We start from the raw sequence: 18,547 nt of genomic DNA, 5'->3' as shown, positions 1-18,547 counted from the left end.
ATATTCCCTTCAATTTAAAATAAATACATCTATACTAACCTGGCATGGCCAGATTGTGCTTAGTCCATATTCAAGCAGGAAAGCAGGTCAACTGGGTTACAAACTTTTTCAAATAACAGCTAAACGGTCACTAAAATGTGTTTCTGAAAACACTTTAGGCAAGAAATAGGCAATGTAGTCACAGGATCTTGATTCTTATTGGATCAGCACTGCCTAGTATGAAGCTGGACGTCAGTCATCCTATCAAACCCACCTTAAAAGATATAAACAGTTGTTATTGCCACATCAGGCTGAAATCTGAGTGATCAGATGCATCTGGCAGAGCAAATAAAACATGAACTTGCCAAAAGAAAACGTCAATTTGTCATGGCCAGACAGTTTATGTGTTGGTGCACCTGGAGCGCTTTGAGGGCGGAAGTTGGATATTTGAACTGGGAAATACCAACCTCCAACTTTGACTGGAACTCAATGTTAGTAGGCATTTTAAAAATTCCATTTAAAAAAACAAAAACTCTCAAGACTGACAAAACTGAAATGTAAGACCAGTAAAAAGGATGAGGTTGAGTAAAAGTGAAAAATTCACATGGACCTTATCCAGGACAATGAATACATAACAAAAAACAAAACATAACAAAAAATCTCTTTTAGTAATCCATTTTCTTGTCTGCAATATTTGTTTTTATCATACAGTTTATATTTATTATATACAGTGGTGGAATGTAACTAAGTAAATTTACTCAAGTACTGTACTGTACTTATGTACATTTTGAGGAACTTGTACTTTACTTGAGTTTTTTTTATTTTATGTGACTATAAACTTCCACTTCACTACATTTTGAGGCAAATATTGTACTGTTTACTTCACTACATTTAGCTGACAGCTTTAGTTACTTTTCAGGTCGAGATTTAAGATGAAAAAATATGATCAATTTAAAGGGATGAGACATTTATTTTAATTAAACCACATAACAGTATATTAAGTAGTTAAAATGAGCCCTACCTTTACAAAATTATACGTTGCTTACATAAATACATCAATAAAAATAATCTTATAATATATCTGAGTGGGTCCATTCTGCATGATTAGTACTTCATCCTTTTGATACTTTGAGTACATTTTGATGCTGATACTTTTGTACTTTTATTGAAGTAAATTTTGAATGCAGACTTGTAGTGGAGTCATTTCACATTGTGGTATTAGTACTTTTACTTAAGTAAAAAAAAGGAACTGAATACTTCTTCCACCACTGATCATATATTCTCAGAAGTCTGTTTTGCAATTACAGTCATAGATCTGTGTAAGACTCTGCCTCTGGCTCTTTGCTCCTCTTAAAGTCTGCAGTCAGTGGACCGGGTGTGGTTTTCATGCTTACCTTGGTCCCTGGAGCTGATTCGTTGAACAGGCTGACCAGAAACTTGACTGTAGAGCTGGAAGAACTCGTTAGCTACTGTAGTCAGGACCTCGATCTGACGGAAACGACCTGAAGGAGACAGAAACAAAAGAACAACAAAGTTACAGAGTTTTTCTTCACAGGGAGCACCTCAGTAGCAGAGCAGTTACAGAGCATGCAACATTAACATCACAACACAACATCCCGCATTCCATCCCAGCCTGGGGGCTTTTGTTGCATGTCGTACCCCTTTTTTCTCCCGGTTTCCTGTCTCTGCATTATACAATAAAGGCATAAAGTTTCTTCACAGTGTAAAAAAAGAAATTTAAAAAAAGGCAGAAAGAAGCTTTTTGATAACTTGCATGGACTTTTGACTGTTCTCAACCTTGAGGCGGAATAAATGGCAGTGAATAGATCAGGAGGCAACCTAGTTAAAAGTCTGAACATGTCAACATGCAGCAGCACTCTTCCTCCTCTGAGCCAGCCCGAATATCTCTGCTGGTCAGATGTTTCCTGGAGAAGCACTACCCCAAAAAAGAAAAAAAAAACATCCATCTTAAAGAGGTTATACAGTCAGGAATCTTTTTGAAATGGTTTAAAAAATGGGAGTCTTGTCCAAAATGTATCCATATTTACTGGATCTTACACTTTAATTACTGTCTGTCATTTTATACGTACTGTCTATTTCTGCTTACAATCCTATAATGCAATGTGTCCGATTTTTAAGAAGCAAAAATTTCAAAAATTACACTTGTCAGTGATGATGCAAAATTATTAGAAATTGTCCAAAATTTCCCAAAAAAATGCTCCCTATAGAGTCAACTTTTAGTGTTTATTATGAAGAGAGAAGGTAAAGGAACTAACTGTTGATATTAGAAATAATAGTAATGAAATAGAACTTGTTTTACACAATTAATAGCTGGAGATTTAGTAATTATCTGCAGTAAAAGACTGATAAAAGCTTCATGTTGGGACTGGACACAGACGTCACAGCCACTCCTCTCTCCTTCCTCCTCCTTCTTCTTCTTCTTCTTCTGTCGTTGTGTAAGTCGAGCTGTCAGTCTCGTCTCTAACAGGAGGATGACTTGCATACTTTTCTTCCTTCCGCACACGTCTCTCCTCCCCTCCATCCCTCCATCCCTCGCTGTCTAAATACTTGTCAGTCTGTTATGAAACACCGACTTCTGTCTTTTGTCTGTCACGCTTTAAACGCCACATAACTAACTCTGATGTCATCACCTGTATGACACAGCACAGGCCTGCAAGCTCGCACTCTCTCACCTCTGACCCCCTCCTGACCTCTATAATCCTAGAAAGAGCCCTGAATTACTGTGGCTGACACATTTCCCTGGCAGCTTTCAGTTACATCACAACTACAGTTCTTTCAGTGATTTTCATTGTTATATATGAACTGAAACATCTTCTCTGCAAGAAAGGAAACTCCAGGAATCACTGTAACAATGAAGTTAGACCTGCAGTGAAGTTTTGTAAAAAATAATGGATGACATTTTTAATTTCAAATGCTACATTTTTAAAGTCAACAGAAAGGACCATGGGGAGACTTCTGGGGCCTTATTTATAACTACTGCCCATTTAAAAAAATGGTAAGAGATGAGTGTACGCCACTTTCTAAGCATCAATAGCATCAATTGGAATTTGTTCTTTTTTAAGACAAGGGAAAATACATAAACTAAATGGAGACATTCAAAATCAGTGTTTTAGAGATAATGTCATCTAAGTTGTATGTACAGTGGCAAGAAAACATATGTGAACCTTTTGAAATGACCTAGTTTTCTGCATTAATTTTTCATAAAAGGAGATCTGATCTGCATGTAAGTATAGACACATCAGCAGTTCACATCAGCAAATGCTTCTTGTGAATAGCAAACTACAAAAGTTTTTGTGTGTTTTTTTACACGGTATGATCAGATCTCACGTCTGGTCTCAGCTCGTGTACGCAAATTTGAGTCAGCATCGAAGTCCACACTTCTGAGAGGGAGAATTGATCTTAGACTATTGTATTGATGTCTGGAGTGGCTAAAACTCTGTGTTGTTTTGTTTTTTAATGGTGACAAAGCAAAGCATGTTTAGGCTACATCATTTATCATGAAAACTTAATTTAAAATAAATATACCCTGCAACTGTGAAATTCTTTTAACAGTGTACTAGTCGAGGCTAGTAATGATGCCAAACAAAACCAGTTTGTTCTGTTGCAGCTGTTGGACGTCAGCGTTTCTTCTTCTGACTCTGAGAAATTCCTCTTCCTTTGGAATTAAAACTTACTTTAAAATATTGTTTACCTCCTTCAACCAAAAAGCTGTGAAAACTTTTGAGTCGATGTTCCAAATGTAAAATATTCACCAAACTTGTTTACGTTTAAATTACGCTTCATTCTTATGCTGTGATTGGCGAGATACGAACGTTTGATAAATCCCACGTGAACCCTGTCGTAAGACGAAATATACGCTCAGATCTGCACTCGTTTCTATGCTTGTTTGATAAATGAGGGCCACTGTGTTTGTGTTCACTCATGACTTAGATGCAGATCAGATCACATTTTATGACAAATTAATGTAGAAAACTAGGTCATTTCAAAGGGTTCATATACTTTTTCTTGCCACTGTAGCTCTGAGCAAAGAACCTGTTATAAACCAAGATGACGTTAGCCGAAACTTCCAACTTGAGGCTTCAAAACAGTCCATGCCCAAAAGGATCAAGTGTTAATGCATTTAAAAAGAATTTGTTACAAATAAATAAGAAACCTTCAAATTTAAAGACAAATATTTGTGTTCTAGCTGAAAAAAAAAAACGTACAGTCTCACTGCTCAGCTTTTTAAGCCACGTCTGGACATGAATACAGAACATGAACCTCTTATTACAGCAGCAGTGTGTGATGATAGTAATATTGTGTGAGTGTGTTTCCTGCCGACTGCTGACTCCACACTAATGCTCATTCTGAGGATCCTAAAACAGGAAGTGAGCAATAAGAGAAACCGACATGTTGTACTCCCCTCTTTTTTTCCTCTCTTCATCCCAAGAGATTTTTTCTGATGGTGAGAACAGAGCTTACATAACAAACAACAACACACACACACACACACACACACACACACATACACACACACACACGTTTGGGATCCGGGGAACTGATGGAACAGTATGAGAATGTTCTGGAAAAGAGAAAAAGCTTCCAGGAACCACAGAGAGACCAGAGGCTGTTAAAGGAGCAGTTCACTTAAAAAAAGATTCACTTCTGGTGTGAGTCACTGGAGTTTAAAAAAAAAAAAAACTTCATTCATTACCCAATACATGAATGGAAATGCCAGCTCTGTCACACACGCTGCGCTCGTCTTTAGACACAGACATACAGAACAGGTTGTAGCTGCTGTGGTTGTGGCCAATCACATCGATTCAAATTGCTGTGTGATTGGTGCGAACAAAACCTTACAAACAAGCTTTTTTTTCTAGCTCTTTGCACAAAAAAAAGATAAAATGCTAAAAAAAGAAAATGCCAGTTCCCTACTTTTTAGACCGTTGTTCAGTTAGCACCAGAGTTCAACTGAAAACTTTCACACCAGCCCAAACAAACGACCAAAGAGTAAAAAAAAAACAAAGTTTGTTGAACCAAATAACCAATCAAAGCATGTATGAAAGGATCCTTATTGTATGTGCTGCTTTTTCAGTATCTCTGACATAAGTCATGCACTTGTGTCTCAATTGATGAGTAGCACTTTACTTGCAACTGATATCTCCCCTGTCTTAAGGTCTGAGTCAATAAAGATATTAAGCTAATGATGCGACAGCGAAACGGTGCCCATAAATCGTGTAGTTGAGTGCAATTAGTCCTTGTTTGTGTGTGATTTCAAGTATCCATGTGTCAAGTCTAAATGTTTCCTTTGCACCAAGAACACAAAAGTAACTACAAAAACTAAACTTTATGTCCACGAGCAGCAGTTTGTGACTGAAGAGGTGCTGAGTCATCCCTCAAAGCTTTCAGCAAGGAATTTAAACATGATAGAGAGAAACCATATTTGAGATATTAATATGCGATTTTCAATCGATAATTAACAGTTATGTAGCTATAATGACAATTTGGGAAAAGAAAAATAACAGAACAGCTAGAACAGTCTGTTATGTTCAAAATAACATAATTTTACTGGAATGCAGCCTTTAAAACCAACAAAAGATAAGATGTACAATATTACAATACCCAAAAACTAGGACAAGATCTAGTCTCATATCATAATATCAAGATATACTTGGAATCTCAGAATAGAAAGAAAAAAGTAACTTTCAGTCCGCATGAGCTGCAGGTTGTGACTGAAGAGGTGCTGAGTCATTCCTCAAAACTTCCAGAAAGGAATTTAAACATGGCGGAGGGAAACCATATTTGGGATAAATATCCCAGTCTGTCTGGTGACAAAAAGAAAACAACATTCAATGGCATCCCTTATAAATGCACTTCAGTTACCTGCAACTCTCTGAGGATGCAAATCATTTCATTGTAACTGTGTGTGGCACTGATCTCTTTTATGTGAATGTTTAGAGGCCACAAAAGCCACTCAATCCTTCTGTGAATCCATCTGAATGTGTAAAAGGGATGGATGTTAGTGATTCAGAGATACAGTGAACAAGCATTTCTGTAGCTCTTCCACTTTAATGTCTTCCCATTCCCTCATTTATTGTTATCATGAGCTGTCTCTTCTCCTCACTCAGTTCATTCAGCTTCAGTGTGCGTGCAACCAAGCGGCGTGTGACTCATTTGGTGGTTATCTGCAGATAAGAAAATAAGGCCTGATCCTAAGATAAGCAAATGGAGTGTTTGTCCATAATGCACTGTGTCATTGTGTTATTTGTTTTGGAAATCTAACACCCAGGACAGTACCTCTGGTGATATTTGACTTACAGACTGAACGGAAATCTCAAGCTAAATGGAAAGATTGATCAGAATCAATTTGTTTGTCACCATCAGTCAATCAAAGTGATGTTATCAGATAAATTAATTAGACTTTTATTTCGCTGTTCAAATATTTGGACAAAATAATGATAGAATTACTCTGCACCCAGGATATTAATAAGAAGTGTTTTGTCTTTTTAATTCGTGGAACTGGGGATGTGTTGCATTGTGTAAGTGGATATGTGCTGCTTTGATCACCTTTCATCTTAGAAATAAGTTGCATTTTTCTTTCACTCGCTTCCAAAACAAATGCACACACAAGCCAGATAAAAATCTTTACAACCTGAAGCGGTGATGCCAATGGAAACACTTTCACTTTTGTTCACAGAACTTGCCAAAATTGACACAAAATCCTTGTAGGTGATTCAATGAATAAAACCAGATATTGAAAAAATAAAAAAATTGGCAGCCCATATAAAATCAAGAAGACCTGTAAAACTGGTGCATAGTGCAGTGAACCACATAAAAAAAAAACACAGACAAAAAGATCAGAGACACAAACTCCAGTCGAAACCTAATTACTCCATGTTTACCTGCAAATTTTTTAGATGACTCGGCTAAGCAGGATAATTAACCATGTCATCAAAGAAAACTGGGAAGAGCGATGAGTTTTAAACTGGTTAAAACAACTACGAAAGCGTAAAATCAAATTTATGCAGACATTAAGGACTTTCAGCTCTAGAGTGTTGCATCTTGTCTCACACAGAGGATCTTTGGTTGAGCCTCTTTTTTTTTTACAGCAGCAGGACAGTTAAACTGTCAGGAAGAAGAGAATCAGCCGTGAATGAGTGTGTGTGTGTGTGTGTATGTGTGTGTGTTCAATTAGGGAGCCAGTACCTTCATGCAGACATGGGTTTGAAAACAAAAGGAGGCCAGGATGTTAGCAAAGCAGGTCTGAATGTGTGTGTATGTGTTTCTGGGACAAACAGATCTTTGTCCTTGCTGGCCGTGTTGTCCAGGCAGTTGGCAGGACAGCTAAAACAGCTGAAGGACCCCACAAAACACCATAATAACACTGGGAACAGGACACACACACACACACACTTTGAACTTCACTTTCTCTGTCTACAGTTTCAGGACATGAACCTTCTCCTCACTAACATTGTTAACCCTCGATCTGCAGTACTGAGGTGTTGTGGTCCTTTAGAAACTGACTAAAGTAAAAACAGACTGTTGAGAACGTACAAACAGTCATAAACAGTAGAACATATGCAGGAAAACCAGGGACAGTGTGGAGGTACATACTTGTCAGAGCGTAGTTTGGGTTCTCCACTTCCATGCGCTGCAGCTGAGCTCCTAGGTAGACCTGCAGGTGAACCACAGGAAGTGACATCTTTATATTATTAACAGTGAAGCAAAGGAAATCAAAATAAACCAAGTGAACCTCATGTGTTTTAAAAGGTAAATTAAACATTAACGACAAAACATGAGGAGCAAATCTAAACAGACAACCACAACTTTGGTCCAGGCTGAAATATCCAAACAACTATTAAATGGATGTTTATGACATTTGTTGGAGATATCCATGGCCAGGAAAGGATGGATCCTCATGACTTCATGGCTTTCACTTTCAAGTCAGGCCAGGGGATATGGAGAAAATCACAAAATTTTTGACCAACATCAATATTTCAATCACATTGTCTGGGCTCACAGAATAATTACACAATGAGATTTTTTTTATCATTAACCAACATTAATGTGGATATAATGACTTGATTGAACAAAATAGTCTAGCTGAAGCGATGTTGAGGTTCAGGAACTTCTATTGGTAGGAGCCAACTGACATTGTAAGACAAATTCAAGGAACGACCAAATTACAACAGGGCAGGTTAACAAAACACTGATTCCAGTATGAAAGTATATTTTGTGACAAGTCCAGTCAAGTGAGACTTCATCCAACACTGATAATCTCCTGTAGTGTGCTACGTGTGAAAGGGCAACTCTGGACAATTTTCTGCAGATCATATGAGAAAATGGCTCTGGATTAAATTAAGTTTACATTATTAAATGTGGCAGGACTTTGCTGTACTACAGAAGTAAATAAATGTCTAAGACCGAGCTGTTCTGGATGATCAGGGTTAGGAACTTCAGTCTGTCTGCTCACTCTGCCACAGGCAGTATACTGGTATTTGTGCTGCAGCCACCAGCAGTTTTAAAGGCTCTGAAAACACGTCACATTTGTTTTCATTCACAGTTTGTTTCCAGTGTTAACATTTTTTTGTTGTCAGTACCTTGATGTCGATGCCTCGAGCTATGGAGGAGTTGTTGAAGAACCTGGAGGGAACCTTCGAGGCTAGATCGGGTTCTTCTCTGCCAAAACCAAGATTTAAGAGGACTTCCTCTGGGTCCTCCTCGTACAGGTCCAGCAGCTCCGACACACTGTGGGCACACACACACACACACACACACACACACACATACAGGGAGTCAGTCACTCAGTGAGCAAGTGAGTCAGCTGGGCAGTCAGTTAGCTGGTGAGTTAGTCTGCTGGTTAGTTTAGTCAGTCTAACCGCAGGTTAAGGAGGGTCTCCTCTGGGTGCTCCTCTGACTGCTCCAACACCACTGAATCACTACGAAAACACAGACAGCCAGTTAGTACTTCTCACACACAGCTTTCTGTTAGAGGGTTAGTCTGTTAGCGAGGCGGTTAGATAATTATTTTGTTAGTGTCGTAGTTTAGTGAGTGTGACGGCTCAGCCTCTCTGGAGATTGCAACAACCCCCTGCCACACCCCAACTCCTCAACAACCCCAACTCGAGCAAGTAGAGACCAGCAGCAAAGGATCAGCCCCTCCAGGAACTTGAAAAGTTGTTTTAAGAATAATGGGGCATAAATGACTCAAAAGGTCCCTAAACAAACTGCAATCGTTGGTAGTCATCACTGAAATGACTAGGCATTTGTAAAAAAAAAAAAAAAAAAAACCTTTCAAACTCCACGAGGACGCCTACATCCTCTGTCATTATTATTGTCTTTTGGAGCATGTATCATGCTTTAAAGCCAGAGTGAAGATGCTGTTATCATTAGAAACTAGACAACCTATGGCATCCATTGGTAACACCACTGTCATGCAAGGTTGTCAGTTTGTCTGTTAGACATAATTGAATGTGGAAATTGCCATCATATACTTTAATCATAATGTTCTTAATCTTAAACATACACATTTGAAAATGTGCAAAACAAAACACATTGCTTATTACAGATTTATCACCAGAAGAACTCGCAAAACTGCTGAGTTGCAACTCAAAATCAACTTAAGGCTCCCAGGTTTCAGATGATGTTCACTACTTCTATGTGGCATCTACTGCTGACCTTCTCTTCCCCCATAAAGATCCTTGTCCATAAAAAGAAAAGACTAAAAATGGCATGGTAGGGAGGGGTGGAGTGGAAGAGGTTAAAGAAATTGTCCACTTCCAGGACATTATGACAGCATGTATACTTTTGTGTTTATATATTGTATAACTATAGAAGCTGCTGTACTGTTCTATATCTGGTAACAGCATTTTCCTAACCAAAAATGTGGCACACACAGCATTATTGTTGGCGTCTCTGCCTCTATTAGTATCATTGAAACATTTTAAATGTTAACCAGCTCTACAAATAAATACAGTTGTTTGTCTGATGTCTAAATTAGGGAAATTCAACAATATTTAATTATGACTAAAGCACATCAAAACTAATCCTGACACTATCCTGTCCATGCACAATGTCAGAATCAGAAGAATGTTTGTTGCAGTGAAGGAATTTGCCTTGGTCCATAAAATAAACATATTAGGAGGAAAAGAGGGAATACAACAAATAGAGAAGATTTTCACCAGTCCACAACCAAAACAAAGGATAAAGCATTCTTTGAGTTTGGCCATTTGTTTGTGGTAAACTTGCAAGATTCGGATGACAAAAACATTACAAAACGTGTCAAAGTCGCAGGGATTTGATGAATTTGTACTAATGTATAGATTCCTGGAGGGACTGTATGATGTTATACACCTGGGTTTTCATTAGACCCATTCAAGTCTGCCTGACACACCCAGAAACCTTATAAATCTTTTAATCTGCTGCAAAACTTTGTCCCACTGAACACAGCCCAGGAGTCTGTCAAGACACAGTAGTAACAACAACAACCATCAGAGGACCAATTACCCATGATGCACAGCCAATTGTGAAACACAACACACAACCTTCACCTCCAACTGCTGGAGCACTTCCCGAAACCCTGGCAGCATGATCTCGACCCCACTCACCGACCACCACCGATATATCCAAAAGAATAATTTCTCCGTCAGTCCTCAAAACACAAATCTACTGATGACCACACCAGCTTCAATGATGGAGATCCGATAAAAACCCAAACCTCTGATAGAGCAGTGACACTTTGAGTTGTTATTATCAATAAAAAACAGTCAAATTTCACTGTAAGAGCTCTGAGAAAAGTCTGGAGTGTCCACATAGTTTTTTTTCTTAGGGTCAGTACCTTTTTTATAATTGTTCCCAAAGCGGACTAAGTGTATTTGACTTCTTAGAGAAAAAGCGCTTTACCAAGCTTCTTTTTTCACAGCGGTCTAGCTTTTGTTTGTTTGGCTGCTCAATAGCTTCTTGTTAAAACATTAATTAACTTTTCAGAGAAGTGCTGGTAACAGTAAACAGAGAGATTGATCAATTAGATAAAATAACAAACAGTAACGCTGGATTACGTGCTCCAGCATTTCCTATGAATCCCTCATGGGGATGGCAGACTCTGCCACTAACAATAAAACTACTATAAATAGAGGAAGTAACTGAATGTAAATACACTGTGTTGTGTTACTGAAAAATGATTTCCTTCTCAGATTGTTTCATATGAAGGATTTTAGGGACCTGTGAAGAAGTGGAAAGAATCTGCTGCATTGAACCAGAAGAAAATCATAAAAATTAATCATAAGTTCTGTCAACTGAATTATTACTTTTCCTTTCCTTTCCTTTTTACATTCATTGTGCCCAATCAGATTTCATCTTCAGACCACACCTACATTGTTTGCTGTGCCTCCACAACACCTCTTGTTAGTTTTTCTGTTTGGGTACAAACAAGCTCTCTGTAGCGTCATTTAACTGGTTTGAAGTTCAATAACAGCCCTTTGTGTCTCACCGCTCTCTACCTGAGATCACTGCGTTACTTCCTGCAGAAACTCTTCACTGACGAGGTGAACTGACCTGGACACAGTGCTGCTCTTCCCCGATCCTGTGGAGTTCATACTTCTTCCTCTCTCTTTATACTGACTCCTCTTCTGATCTGCCGCAAGACCAAAACTACACAGAAGCGCATGCAGAAGTGAGTTACAAACCAGCTGTGTTCAATTTTATTCACTGACTGTGAAGAATGAAATAAAAGTGAACTCACCAGGATTCGGTTTTACTGTTACTGGACTGAAGATGGTTGGCTGCAGAGAAAAACGAGGAAATTAAGGTTATTCATAAATCAATAAACAACATACAGTACATTACTCCCATTAATAATTAATCTATCAATGCTTTTCCTTGATATTTTTGTCATTACAAGTCAGAAAATGTTGGAGATTTCACACACAGCTATCATCACCATCATTATAAGGTTTAATCTCAAATGTTTCCTCATACATATAACACTAGGACTCACTAGCTCTTTATGCCAATAAAAAAAATGCTGTTTCTTTATTTACCATCTTCAATATGCCAAAATTTCCCTGGGATATGCTGGTTTAGCTTTGGTCTATATCATGTATGTAACCATAATGTGTATATTAAAGACACTTTTACAACATTCTTGTTGAAAACGAGTCAGCTGGAAGCATAAAAGGAAGTCAGAGACTTCCTTTTCGACCAACTCACTGAGCAAATTACATTTTATGTATGACAGGTATAACAGATACAAACTGCTAACAACAGCTGTCAGTTAAACAATTAGAAGCAGGTTTTTTTCCACCTTGGTCTGAAAATAAGGACCCATATTTCAAATTTTACTAAGAACTTTGAGGATAAAATCTGCTGCAGTTCTGACTTTATAAATGAAAGTGATATCTTTCATTCTGTCACAGAAGTGAAAGCACTTATCATCACCAGCTGCAGGTGTGACTGTTGTTTTCTTTTCCAGTTTGAAAGAACATGTTGTGACTTGTCGTCCTGCCACTGACTATCTCTGAGTCTTTTTTTTTTTCCATTTAATTTCATCTGAATATCTTCGTCTTCCTTTGAATCCACAGTGTTTTTTCTGGCTTCAAGAGGCTAAACGAGACAACCGCTCACCAAACCTGCTCTAATTCACTGATTCACTTCCATCCTATTCACCCTTGAATCCTTAAATAAACTGATTAACTTCCATACCATTCACACAGTGACACTTTAATCCCCTCCCATCCTGTCCTGATAATGTTTGACATCATTACAGCCCATTAGGATCTGTTCATACATGACATCTCCAAAGTCCTCTGCACCACTAAAGCTATCGCCATTCTCAGCACGATTAAGGCACTTTACTGCCAGGACATGACAACAGTAGGTGAGATTTAGGCTGATGACAAGAAGCAGACAGAGCCACTCTGTTAAAGTGGTTTCCTACAAATACTTCACCCAGATCTAACAAATGATACCATTATCTTTTCACCATAATGTCCACATAAACACAAAGCTCAACAGGAGAAAGGCTGCAAGTGTTTAACAGTTGTGGTGTGTGAAAATGAAACATGGCGCAAAATTCAGAGACAGCAGGAACGTTAAGAAATTAAAAGCTTTTTACTCTCTGAACCCCAAGCTGTTTCAGGGCGTTTTTTGCCATTTTTTTATTTTTAATCACTGCGTATTTCCTGCACCTAAAAAGAAGTGTCCTGAATATTGGGGGGAAATTTGTATCCCCACATGCTATACAAAAACTCAATCGTGGCTTCACAGTGTCGCTCAGGAGCACAGAATTTAATGTTTTTAACAGGATCCAGTTATTCTAAATGGTTTATTTTTGACAATGTTTTTAATGAGACATGTAGAATAAAGTGATTTTGATCCCAATTCTAAGCTTCGTTTTGGTCATTTTTTTAAGCCTGTTTTGACAGTTTATTTCTACAATAAACAGTGTATGTTTGAGGATCATTAAAAAAAAAAAACATACGCTTAGGTCCAGAGAGTTACTCCAAATACCACAACATTATTCCTTATGTAATGTAAAAAAATTTTTTATGTTTTTGTCTCTTTACATATATATATATCTAGGTTTTCTACCTACTTAAAGCAGGTATGACCAACATTTTCAAAGAAAAATGGATCACATGACTTCTTGTGTGAAAGGGGTAGCTTGTGGAGCTGACACTCAAACATTTCCACCTGACTCTGCAAGTTCTTGCTGTTCCTGAACAAGGTGTCTCCGATTAAATCTCAAACCTGTGTGGCCTCTCAGCATCGACTCATTAGCATCTATTCAGTCCCAGATTCCACCAGCTGACCTCTCTCTCTCTCTCTCTCTCTCTCTCTCTCTCTCTCTCACAGCATTCCTTCATGTCAGTATGCAGCACTTCAACATAAAGTCATTACAGTCTATTGTGAAGTCAATAACACATACACCTTCTTGCTATGATTGCCATTAGTGATGTATTCATAGCAGGTCAGAGGAATGACACACACACACACACACAGTCAGTCAGTCAGTCAGTCAGTCAGCAGTCATGCATGCAGTGTGTTTCCACACCTCTGTGATTGTTGACTTTTCCCTTCATGAAAAAACAGGACTGAGGAATGAAGATGGAGCGGTGCATCGTTGTAGATCACCCCGTGCTGTGTTGATTCTACTGACTGTTGTTTTTGTCAGTTGCACATGTGATCAAGCTGCTTTACTCATTGTATCACAGGCCAAAGCTGTGATCAAAAATCGAAACTCTGTTATGTGTGTTTGCAAAAGTGTCTTCAACGTGACATGCCTATTCGGACCGATATGTTCCCACTTAAAGTGCATCTACAATGCCACGAGAGAGACTTGTTTAATTTTGTTTATTCTTTGAGGGTGGCAGGTCTGTACGAGACGTACTTTGTTGAGAAGAGAGCAGTGTGGACGAGTGATTACCACAAACACAGAAGTGTCGGATCACAGTAAAAGTCTGTGTTGCAACTCAACTCATGTCTGTGCAAAAGACCGGAAAGCTTTCAAAGTCTCTGTGTCTTTGTAGCTTCTGACTGAACATCTGTGGTTTGAAGTTTAGTTTCTTTCTGTGTCTTTCTCCATCCCTGTTTGTACTTTAAGATATCTGCTTTATTTTACAATTTGTTATGTTCTCTTTCAGCTGTACAGGAGTAGTTTTAAGTTGATAATTACAGCAAGATAAGTAACACAATAACTTTCAATAAGTATGTACCTTTTGTGCTTTAGAGGCACAGCCTTTCTTACAATGTTCATCTGCAATTCCCTGTAATATTTGTTTTTAAAGTGTAGTCAGCGGTAGAAGGATATCACATGACGTGGTTAAGCTACATTTGAGACAAATAATAAAGGATTACTTTTATTTAATAATATTAATATACATATATACATATTGACACTGTATTTTTTCTCACCATCTTAAATACATCATGCTCTTACTGTGAAACAAATATTCTACTTCCCTAAAGGAAGTAATACATAGCAAACAACATGACTCAGTCACTGTAAGTGACTGCAATACTGCTGTTTGTTTTTAATTTTGAAAATGTCACTCTATTGCTCATCAGTTTTATTTGTGACACATCTCTCTTTAGGGCGTGTTGCTCAGAGTTCTGTTAAGAATTTACCTGATAATTTAGGCAAATAGACTGTAACGGATTATACTTTTTCTTTTTCCTCCGATACCCAATCGTTTTGTGTGTTTTTGGCCAAATTAGTTCTACCTAAGACACTCAAAATTGAAAAACAAGTTTGCATCTATCTTTATGAAACTGGACCCTGTTCTTGAAAACACAGATTGTTAGACCACATTAATAACAGCCGTTGACGACAATCTTGCCCTTTATCAGACTCAATATGTGTACTCACTGTTCCCCTCTGGTAGAAAGCACGATCAATTTATGCACTGATAAAGTCTATGAAAGGACACTTTTATCATTTTTATTTTAGATTGTTTACTGGTGAATGTGTATCTTAACACTATGTATTATTACATTATTTATTAATGGAGATATAAGAGTTGTTGGGTAGTAATAAATCTATCACCCTCAAACCAATATTTAGGTTTGCAGTTAATGTCAAATCCTCAACGTCTGTGGGAAAGTCCTGCTAATATCAGTCTTCTCATCTGACTCTGGGTAAGATGGAGAATAAGAGGTTTTACCAAAATGTCAAAGAGTTCCTAAAGTTAGCGGCGTCATTTAAAACAATAATTAGCAGAACACGGGGGAAACTGTTAACAATGAGAAGAAATATGTAATCTTGTTTGTATTGTGAGTTTTTCTCTGTACTGACCTTCAGCTCCCAGGGAAAGGTCATCTTCAAAGCTGCAGCCGTTCTTCAGCACTCCTGTTCTCACACACAAAGTACACACAAAGAAGTATGAGTTATGAAATCCCTTCAGTAAAAATATAGTTACATAAGGTGGAAGAAATCTCTCTATAAAGTCAGACACTTAACTTCTAGCATTAACCAAAAGCAAATTCTTGTTTTTTAAAAAGTGTCCCAAAAAGTTGATTTCCTCACAATGTAATGTATAAACAACACACACAGAAAATGTGGATTACCTTTGCTAGGAGAAGCAGTTTGATCATCTAGAGAGGCGCCGAGGGGAGTCCTGCACAAAAGACAAAGACACAGAGAGTTATAAATCCACCCAAACCATAAACTGACCAGTAAAACATAAACATCCAACAGACTGCCAGCATGTGGGTTTACATTGATACATTTCATGCCGGTGTGTTTCAGCCTCAATGCTTATCTGCTGTTATCTTACCGCTACATTGGGCTTGCACAAAATACCTTAAACAGTCTTTACTAGGTTAGGCTAGCTAACAATAAACCAGCCTATACACCTAAACAAGGTAACTAATGGTCATACTTTAAGTAATAATCGCATGCAAACCCTCAACAACCAAATGTATCCCAGACTTACTACTGGCTGATATAAAGCGAACTCTACCAGCAAAAATAGCGTGTATATTAAAAAAAACTATATATCTAAAAACAACACCTCGTCGGGATAATTCCTAGGACTGCAATCCTCATTATCACACCGAGTACTGACAAGTCTATATCATCTACCACAACCTATTAGGCTAACTGTCCCAACATTGAGTGCCTGTCTGGTGACAGCTTACATTTCCACGCTGACTGCCAGTTAGACTAAGATAAACTATCCCAAAATTAACCTCATCGTCAAGTCAAGGTCATATATCCAAACACTAACTACATGTCACTCAGAAAAGTGACCCCCCCACCAAGATAACTGCCTGTTATGTAAACGATAACTATCCCAACGTTAGCTGTTCTGTTAGAAAAGGCTTACTATCTTGACACTAACTCTCTGTTGGGGTGAGGCTAACTATCCCAGAGCTAACTGCTATCAGCATAGCATCAGTTATCTGTCAGGCTAAAGCTAACTACCTCAGTGTTAACTGCCTTCCGGGCTAGAGCTAACTACCCAGGCAAAATACCTGTCAGGTGACTGTCTGTCAGGCTAAGCCGAACTATTTCTACGCTAACTACCTTTCAGACTAAAGCTAATTAACTAAAAATGCCTGTCCAGTGAAGGCTAACCATCTCAGTGCCAGCTGTCTGTTGAGCTAAGGATAACTATCTCTATGCTAACTGACTAAGGCTTAATATCTCTCTGCGAACTGTCAGACTAAGGCTAACTAGCTCAATGCTAACTGTCAGTTAGGCTTAGGCTTACTATCTCTCCGCCAACTGTCAGTTAGACTAAGGCTAACTAGCTCAATGCTAACTGTCAGTTAGACTAAGGCTAACTAGCTCAATGCTAACTGTCAGTTAGGCTTAGGCTAACTATCGCTAATTGTCAGTTAATTTAAGGTAAACTATCTCTGCGCGCACAGCCTGTTAGGCTAAGGCAGTTTGCCTTAGTCCAGTGCTAACTGTCTATCGGGCTAAGACTAAGTAAACAAAGTGAAGCTTACTAACCCAGGCAAAATGCCTGTCAGATGAATGCTCACTATCCTAGCACTAACTTTCTGTCGGGCTAAGACATAACAATCCCAAAGCTAACTCGACAGCTAACTATCCAGTTGCTGACTTTCTGTCGGGCTAAGGCTAACTATCCCAGTGCGTTGTGCCTCTCAGGATAACTATTCTAGCACTAACTGTCAGTTAGGTGAAGGACAACAATCCCAAAATAAGCAGTCTGTCAGTTGAAAGGCTAACAATCTCAGGCTCCTAGTCAGACCAGGCTACTTAATGCAGTCCAGGCTTGACTAAGCATCCCATGCTAAATCCTGTTTCTTTTTTGGTACCCATTCCAGCTGTCCCACTGACCAGGCTAGTTGTCCCAGGCTAACTATCTGACAGATCAGGTAAGCTGACAGTAGCAGTAAGCTAGCAGGTCTGAGCTGCTCTCTGCAGCCGGACGCTGGAAACACTGAGCTGTTACACAACCTGCCACTCTTATCAATGGGACAAACTTCATGCCACCATTTAACACACACACACACACACACACACACACACACACACACACAGGGTTGTATAACAGTGCGCAGTCGCAGTGTTTGCCAATCCTCCCACTTTCGACCAGCAGCCATGTTGGCCTCAAGCCCCAGCCCGGCTGTTGTTATAGTAACCTGTGATTGTGACTCTGCTGGTCATGTTACCACGGTGACGCTACACGGACACGTCAGAGCACTGTAGAGCCACCAGCGATGTGAGTGACAGCAGCATACACCATGTCTCTGTACGTGTGTGCGTGATAACAATGTTGACTTAGCAGGAGAAACCCCTCCTCTGTTTACTCTCTTTTCTTTCCGTCTTCTGTCGGCTTCTTCCTGCATCTTTCTTTCCCTTCTTTCATTCGTCTGAACGGCTCTATGTGCCCTATCTCTGGGCGTTGGTCTGCTCCCTTTGTGTGTGTGTGTGTGTGTGTGTGTGTGTGTGTGTGTGTGCATGTGTGTGTGTGTGTGTGTGTGTGTGTGTGTGTGTGTGTGTGTGTGCATGTGTGTGCGTGTGTGTGTGTGTGTGTTGTATATGTCTAGGTGTGTCGGTTCTACGTCAGCAGCTGATAACACCGCTACTAAACACACA

General features: G+C 38.9%; 1 protein-coding gene across 3 annotated transcripts in view; it reads right to left on the bottom strand.

The window, feature by feature from the left end:
• itprid2 (ITPR interacting domain containing 2) overlaps positions 1–18,547 on the bottom strand; it is a 51,575-nt gene that overhangs the window by 19,507 nt on the left and 13,521 nt on the right. For 2 of the 3 annotated variants that reach the window (XM_059342799.1, XM_059342800.1), the window contains exons 5-11: positions 16,042–16,091; positions 15,770–15,823; positions 11,720–11,759; positions 11,533–11,628; positions 8,580–8,727; positions 7,594–7,654; positions 1,374–1,481 (exon numbers count right to left, since the gene is read on the bottom strand). In XM_059342799.1, coding sequence (XP_059198782.1) covers positions 1,374–1,481; positions 7,594–7,654; positions 8,580–8,727; positions 11,533–11,628; positions 11,720–11,759; positions 15,770–15,823; positions 16,042–16,091 — 557 coding nt within the window. Of the gene's footprint in view, positions 1–1,373; positions 1,482–7,593; positions 7,655–8,579; positions 8,728–11,532; positions 11,629–11,719; positions 11,760–15,769; positions 15,824–16,041; positions 16,092–17,785; positions 17,944–18,547 lie in introns of those variants that run through there. The other variant, XM_059342801.1, reaches the window with a different exon arrangement.

Source organism: Centropristis striata, chromosome 10, assembly GCF_030273125.1.
Source record: "Centropristis striata isolate RG_2023a ecotype Rhode Island chromosome 10, C.striata_1.0, whole genome shotgun sequence".
Classification (NCBI taxonomy): Eukaryota; Metazoa; Chordata; class Actinopteri; order Perciformes; family Serranidae; genus Centropristis; species Centropristis striata.
Note: the sequence above shows the minus strand (reverse complement) of the source record. Positions and strands in the feature narration are given on the sequence as shown.